This window comes from Piliocolobus tephrosceles, chromosome 10 (genome assembly GCF_002776525.5).
Source record: "Piliocolobus tephrosceles isolate RC106 chromosome 10, ASM277652v3, whole genome shotgun sequence".
Taxonomy (NCBI): Eukaryota; Metazoa; Chordata; class Mammalia; order Primates; family Cercopithecidae; genus Piliocolobus; species Piliocolobus tephrosceles.
Window position 1 is genome coordinate 9,045,817 of NC_045443.1, and position 8,149 is coordinate 9,053,965.

General features: G+C 32.0%; 1 protein-coding gene across 5 annotated transcripts in view; it reads left to right on the forward strand.

The window, feature by feature from the left end:
- The window catches only part of LOC111528488 (NKG2-A/NKG2-B type II integral membrane protein), a 30,150-nt gene extending 24,274 nt beyond the window's left edge, over nucleotides 1-5,876 (forward strand). For 2 of the 5 annotated variants that reach the window (XM_031936267.1, XM_031936266.1), the window contains 6 exons: nucleotides 1-14; nucleotides 287-331; nucleotides 801-845; nucleotides 1,394-1,545; nucleotides 3,144-3,244; nucleotides 4,117-5,876. The exon at nucleotides 1-14 is cut by the window's left edge and continues 1 nt beyond it. In XM_031936267.1, coding sequence (XP_031792127.1) covers nucleotides 1-14; nucleotides 287-331; nucleotides 801-845; nucleotides 1,394-1,545; nucleotides 3,144-3,244; nucleotides 4,117-4,228 — 469 coding nt within the window. In that variant the 3' untranslated portion in view covers nucleotides 4,229-5,876. The remainder of the gene's footprint in view (nucleotides 15-286; nucleotides 332-800; nucleotides 846-1,393; nucleotides 1,546-3,143; nucleotides 3,245-4,116) is intronic. The other 3 variants (XM_031936269.1, XM_031936268.1, XM_031936270.1) reach the window with 3 other exon arrangements.
- The last annotated feature ends 2,273 nt before the right edge of the window (nucleotides 5,877-8,149 follow it).

Here is an 8,149-nt window from a genome sequence, read left to right on the forward strand (position 1 = left end):
AGTTCTTATTCCTCGTAAGTGTATTTTTGAAAGATTAGATGGGAAAGTTTTACTTTAATGCTTGGAAGTGCCTCAAAATATTTCATACTGTTGAAGAATAGAACTCTCATTGTAATGTTTATTTCAGAGATCTATTACTTCATTTATTTTTATAGAAAAAGTTAATTTTATTAAAGATTGTCCCCATTTTAAATAACATACAAAGTTTCAAAGTAAGAAACTAAACCCATTATGGTTTATCTAGATATTAGTTTTTACAAAAATCATTTTAAGTTTTCTATTACAGTCCTGGAGCAGAACAATTCTTCCCTGAATATAAGAACCCAGAAAGGTACATTTTTATTTTCAACATTCAGATATTAGTATAATTTGGACCCAAAAGTAATATGGTTATTCTAAATTTTTCACAACATAAATAACAAAATCATTATAGAGAATATGTGTTTATTTTTTTGTGTGTGCAATCTATCTATATATATATACACACACACACATACACAATGTATTTTCTGAATTCATAATTCAAATACATGCTATAGGAGAAAAGTATTTAGAAAAACAAATTAATTTTTGAAAGTGGTTACATCAAATACTACAAGAGATGGTGAAGTTTTGTGCTAAAGTCTTTAAAAATATTTCTTTCGAAGATCTATTCATTTATTTTTATAGAAAAAGTGAATTTTATTAAAGATTGTCCCCATTTTAAATAACACACAAAGTTTCAAAGTAAGAAACTAAACTCATTATGATTTATCTAGATATTAGTTTTTACAAAACTCATTTTAATTTTTCTGTTACAGTCCTGGAACAGAACAATTCTTTCCCGAATACAAGAACCCAGAAAGGTACACTTTTATTTTCAACGTTCTGATATTAGTACAATTTATATTTTGTGTCTGGTTTAAGGCATGTAAAAGAATAATGGCATTTTTGCAGAAAATAAGCCATAAAATTCAGCCATAAACATTTATAAACAAAGATTATAAGGCAGCATTTCCTTTTCTCCAGTAAGTAGAAATACTCACTTAAAATCATTCTACCCTCTGTCTCCCAATTAACAGAAGTGTCCTACTGCTATGAGATGATATGAAATGAATAATTTTACTATCCTATAAAAGCAGTTGTTTGTCAGTGATGTTCAAGACATGTGTAGAGTGTATTTCTGTTTGTTGGTTTGCTTCATATGGGAACACAATTAGGGATAAGAGGTTAACCCTTGTCTGTGCATGTGTGTATGACTGACTCGGTTATTAAAAATACACATATTTATAAGCCTGTAAGGATGCATAAATATGTTAAGCACATATAGGTTTATACTGTTGCAAATATGCAAACTAATTTTCATTTGTAAACGTTCATATTGTTCTGCATAGTAATTCATATCTTTATTTAGCACGTCATTGTGGCCATTGTCCTGAGGAGTGGATTACATATTCCAACAGTTGTTATTACATTGGCAAGGAAAGAAGAACTTGGGCAAAGAGTTTGCTGGCCTGTGCTTCGAAGAACTCCAGTCTGCTTTCTATAGATAATGAAGAAGAAATGGTAAGATATAAATGTTTCAAACATTTTATGAAAAACTTCTTTCAGTGAATAAAACATTTGTAGTAAACATCCATATGTGTGTACATATATTTATCTTATATATTTTCAAGTTTATGTATTATTCAATTGATTGACTTAATACTGTTTTTAAAGTTATATACTGCTAATGTACTTTTATTTTCAGTTTTTGCTTTTCAAGGAAAACCATGCTTCTATAAATACTTTGAATACACAATAAATGTTTCTATCTAATTTTATCAGGCATAATATAATCTGGTCATGCAGATTGATCACAAAGTGAATGAATTCATCTGATACAAGTCAGATCATGAAATAAAAGTTTTCAGCTCTAGCAGTTCCACCCCTGTGTATACACTCATCATGATCCTGACTCCTCTCCAAAACCCTGTCTTGTCTTTTAATATTATAAATAGCATTTGCCTGTTCTTGAATTTATATAAAGGGAATCATACAGTGCGAATTTCATGTCTGTCTTTTTCACTCCTATCTGATATTTCTGCAATTCCTCCATATTATTGCAGTTATCAGTAGTATGTTACTGTTCACTGCTGTACTATGTACAGAGAACACTAAGAATCCATTGAGTCCTTGTCTCTGGATGGGGAAGTGGGTCTCCTGCCCTCAGGGACAAAGAGGACCCCGGATGGTGCACTGATAGTCATGGAGTTCCTTTGCTGATCCTCCTCACCCACATCCACCCTGCTGTCTCTTGCTATGAGAAGGAAGCACTTCCTCTAGCTGTATTGATAGCAGGTCTCTTGGTAGATCATCCTTGCCAGTGGTACCAGCCTCGCCTGGTGTTGTGGAGGGGACTCCCCTTCAATACAGAGCAGGTGTGACGTTTGCTGGGCCTCCTCCTATTGCCAGGTTGGGTGCGAGGAAACAGCAGGCCTAGGTCACCTTCTTCTGTTGGGTGGGAAACTTAACATGCTCGCTCAGATACTTTGTTGAATCCTGATGTTAGGGTCCCAGACAATTTCATTTTCCTTTTTCCACCTTTCAGAGTTCTGCATTGCTTTTGCCTTTATTAATCCCAGAGTTTATAGTTATTTTTAGTAGGGAGTAACAGAGAGAGATGGGTCTACACCACCTCGTCAGGACCACTGTTACTCCACCAAAATGAAATCAGATAAAAAACTGAGGGCTTATCTAGTTAAAGAATGGTGTGGTGCCCAGAAAACCCAACCTGTAGCTTCTATGTCATCTATTTCTGAATGACAACCTCTCCTTTCTCTTCTAAATCTCCAACTCTGGGAAATATAGTACAAAAACAGATTGATTTCATCACAGTTCCTGGAGGAATGAATGCACAGTGTCAGGAAACTTATTTAAATCCTTCCTGTGTTTATTCAGTCAATTGGGGTAACTATTATAATGCAAGAATTAAAATGTCTTTATTAACATGAAAATAACAATGAAAGTACTAAGTATAAACATTGAAGAGTTCATTTATATCAAAATCATAAACATTTATGGAAGTTTTTGGTACCGCAAATAGTGGTCTTCAACTTTAATATATTGTTTTTGTAATGTTTTCATAAGTATTATTTAAGTGAAAATTCTTTCTTTTCTTTTAGAAATTTCTGACCGCCATGTCACCATCTGCATGGATTGGTGTGTTTCGTGACAGCAGTCATCACCCATGGGTGACAATCAACGGTCTGACTTTCAAACATGAGTAAGTTGTTTTGTACGGTGCTATATAAAAAAATATAAATTCAGAAGACTAATATGAATAAATTTATGTGGAATCATATACATGAAGAAAGATGTGGAAAGTTAGTGAAATGTTGATGTAAATATTTCACAATAGACCATAGTAGTCCCTATATGTCAACCGCTTATTGGTCAGCTAGTAACTTTCTTGGTTATGAGATGGAGCAGGGATGTCTAATCTTTGGCTTCTGTGGGCCACATTGGAAGAATAGTATTGGGCCACACATAAAAATACACTAACACTAATGATAGCTGATGAGCTAAACAAAAAAAATTGCAAAAATATCTCAGAATGTTTTCAGAAAGTTTACATATTTGTGTTGAGCCACATTAAAAAGCTGCCTGGGCCACATGCAGCCCATGGTCCGTGAGTTGGACAAGCTTGAGATGGACTATCAGGGAATTACAGTGCTTGTTTTCATTAAAAAGCCACCCTTATTTTATTTAAGAATATCCTGAAAGTACAAGAGTACTGCTGTTGGCGTATTGCTTATAATTTTTTTATCAGTAGTTATTGTTGTAATCTCTTGTTGTGCCTGATTTATAAATTAAACTTTATCATATTAAGAATGTGTAGACACCACACAATCTCTCTACAGGTTCTGTACTATCTGCCATTTCAGACATCCACTGGGGTCTTGAAACATATCCCCCGTGGATGAAGGGGGGACTACTGTATTGAGTTTTCAGAATAATGACTTTTAGTAATAGTATATGAAAAATTTAATTACTGTTTTTCTTAAACTTGTTTTCTTACAGTACATGGAAAATGTTCTTGTCTCATGAATCACTTGCATAAAATGTAACAGGATTATGGATTTTTCTCCATTACAGGATAAAAGACTCAGATCATGCTGAATGTAACTGTGCAATGCTACATCTAAATAGACTTAAATCATTCCACTGTGGATCTTCAAAAAGATATTATTGTAAGCATAAGCTTTAGAATGAAAGTATTTGAGTTTGCAGTGCATCAGATAAATTTTATATTTGTTAGAATAGAAATGATATGATTGCATAAGTCTTAAAATGAATTGCATTATTTGCTCTAATAATAAGAAAATTCTAAACAACTATTGAAATATAGTATACACAATTTTAAAAGTACAGATATCCTAGCATTTAGGTCAGGCTCATTTTGCTAATCATGTTTGTGGCATTCAGCCTTCCTAAAAGTTGCATGTTTTGTGGGTCAGTTTATATGAAGTGTCAAGAACAAGCAAAACTATGGAGACAGAAAGTAAAAGAGCGCTGCCAACGCCTAAGGGAGGTTGAAATAGGAGGTGGCCACTAATTGCTAGAATGTTTGTTTGTGTCAGTGATGAAAACTTTTAAAATTTCAGTAGTGGTGATGGTTGTAACTCTGTGAATATACTAAAAATCACGGGTTTTTAATTATTTTAAGTGGATGAAACTTATACTGTGTACACAATACCTCAATAAAGCTCTCCAAAAAAATAATAATACTGTCCTGGGATTGCTTGAGTCTGCATTTAGCCTCTAAAGTAATATTTAAAGATTAGCTTCTTGACTTTTCCAATCAATATCATATTATGCCCTTCAATGTACTGGGTTCAATGTACCGGGATCTCTTTAATTTATCTCTATTATATTATATATTTTGGGGGATTGAATCATACAGAAATGCAGATATTTTACATTCATGCTTTTGTAAATGGCATTCTGATTTTAATATTCCCTTTAATAATTTTTGTTACTGTAAATAGTAATACAGTTGATGTCTGCATTTTGATTTTATATCTAGTTATTTCACTTATTTTACATATGTAAATCTATCATTTCAAACGTAGATTTTTCTGGATTTTCTATATAAACAGGAATTTTATCTGCAAATAATCACACTTTTATTTTTTCTATCCATGTGCCATAACTTATTTTTTCTTCATTTATTTTCTCTGGCTAGTGCTTTATATCCATAGTCAAATAGAAGGTACAATCAAATTTTGCATGTATCATATGTATCATTTTCTGGTTTTAGCAAAAAATAATTCAACATATTATTCATATTTACAAAGTTCGGTGTTTTTTTCATCATATCTTTCTTATATTGAAGCAGTTTTATAATATTCATTTTTTCTAATAGATTTTATCAATTGTTGTAACATTTTTATTATTTTTTGTTACTCAGAATGATATGTGTTTTCTTTATACAACATTTTATAAAATAAATTAGTTTTATTTTTGTCAAATGTTAAACTAGGCTTTGTTTCAAAACAAATCCATGCAGATGATTGTATATTGCTCCTTATAAAATATCAGTACACATATTATATCTAGAGTAAGATTTGTTTCTTCATCCATGTTCACAAGGATATTTGACCATGTTTTTATTTATAGCTATGTACTTGAAAAAGTTTTGGTCTCAAGGCTATCTTGGGAAGATTTTCTCTTTTTCTATAACCTGGAAGCATCTGTTAAGAGTACTGCTTTAGTCATGAAAAAGGATGAGTTCATGTCCTTTGCAGGAACATGGATGAAGCTGGAAACCATCATTCTCAGCAAACTATCACAAGGACAGAAAACCAAACACCACGTGTTCTCACTCATAGGTGGGAATTGAACAATGAGAGCACACGGACACAGGGAGGGGAACATCACATACTGGGGCCTGTCGGGGAGTGGGGGATTGGGGAAGGAGGTATTAGGAGAAATACGTTATACCTAATACCTTTTATATTAGGTATTAGGAGAAATACCTAATGTAAATGACAAATTGATGGGTGCAGCAAACCAACCTGGCACATCTATGCCTATGTAACAAACCTGAACATTGTGCACATGTACCCTAGAACTTAAAATATAATAATAATAATGAAGAGTACCACTTTATTTTTAAATGTTATCGTTCCCTAGTGATGCCATCTGAGTTTGCAGGCTATTTTTGTAGAAAAGTTTATGTCTAAACTAATGCTTCAGTACATGTAGCGTTTACTCAGATTTCTATTTGAGGTAGTATATTTTGGTAATGAGCATTTCCTGGGAATTTTCCATTTCATATGGACATTAAATGCATTGATAATTATTGCCTGTTTAATAACTGTAAATACCATAATGGTATTGCCATGTTTAAACTAGAAATAAAATATCTGTGCCTTTTCAAAATCTTCCTTTAGTAGTCTTTTGTGACCATTCATCTTGATAATTTATTTGGCCCATATGTTATTTAGACATACATTACTGAATTAAAAACCATATAAGGTTCTCAGATTTTTGTTCATTGACTTCTATTGTAGGTAAAATATAGTTAGAACATTTTCTATGAAAATGGAAGTGTTCATTCCTCTATAAATGTGGTTCATGTGGTGAGATACTGGTGTTAAATGTTATTTACTTTTTATTAATTAATGTTAAATGTGAATAGGTACATTTCGACTGTCTCCTGGCCAAGCTTGCCTAGTGGTACTACATTGAAATTGAGTATATGTGTGAGTGTGTGTGTGAATGTATTCATATGAGTGATAGTTACTTGTCTAGTTTAAATCTTTCTACAGGCTCGCTGGCCTGTCTTGTATTAAGCATCAAGAGAAGAGTCTTTAAAATCCCACTTATGATTGTTTACTTGTTCACTTTATTCAATTATATGTTGAATTTGTATCATTAGGTATATGCAACGATAAAAATATATTACTAATGGTTTGGAAAATTAACTTATCATTATGAAGCATATTTCCCCAATTTCAGTAAATTTCATCTCAGCTCACTGCACCCTCGACCTTACCTCCAAGGCTCAAGCGATCCTCCCACCTCAGCCACCAGAGTAGCAGGCTACAGGCAAATACCACCATGCTGGCTACTTTTTGTATTTTTTTTGTAGAGATGGGATTTCATCATGTTGACCAGGCTGGTTTTGAACTCCTGAGCTCAAGAAATCTACATGTCTTGCTCTCCCAAGTTGTTGGGTACATGAGCCACCGCGCCTGAGTGCTCATGTACCATTTAGCTTGTATTTTTAAAATCTACTTTTTCTGCCTTCCCTGTTTTTAACTAAGTGACGTTTTAAAAATTACTTTTCCCACTCTATATAGTTTGATTTAAGCATTAGTCATTTACAACAAATATTCCTATTAAAATGCAGACAGTTATGATTGGAAAATCAATGAACAATATAATGAATGGATTTTTATATTTCAGTCTGGCATGGTGATATAGTACAATATTGTTTAATAATTTATTCTTCCCAGAGACATCTCCTTTAGTAGAAGATTGTAAATATTAAATGTGATGCAACAAGGTAAAGTTAATACAGAATAAAATCAAATTAGAACTGTCTTTACATGAATAATTCAGGGTGAAAAACAACCCGAAATATACCACACTTGAGGATTTTCAAAAGTATTTACATGATTGCCTGTGGAGAATTAGTTAAGTACATGCATACATAATAATAAGTTTGTTGATCAGTATAATTTAGAGTGTAACCAATAAATATCATGACAATGAAGAATTAATTTGAAATTTTATAATCATTCTAGATGTAATAATACTTTATATGTAGCCCAGACTTTAAAAATCAATATACATCAAATTGTGAAGGTCAAACATAATTTCTCATACACATATTTAATTGAAGCAGATTTTATTTTTTTAGAAAACAATAATGAAGTAGTTTCCATAAGATGAAAATCTAATCTTAATTATAAATAATAAGATGACTTAAAAAAATTGAACCAAAGATTGCAGAAAAGATGTACTACACTGACATCAGACTCCTACCTAATTAGTTATTTTACACACTCAGTATGAATTAGAAATAATAAAATGGCAATAGTGTTAAAAATAATTAAATTATAAATAAATTTAATAATTTAAATAAATTAAATTATAAATAATTTAAATAAATTAAATT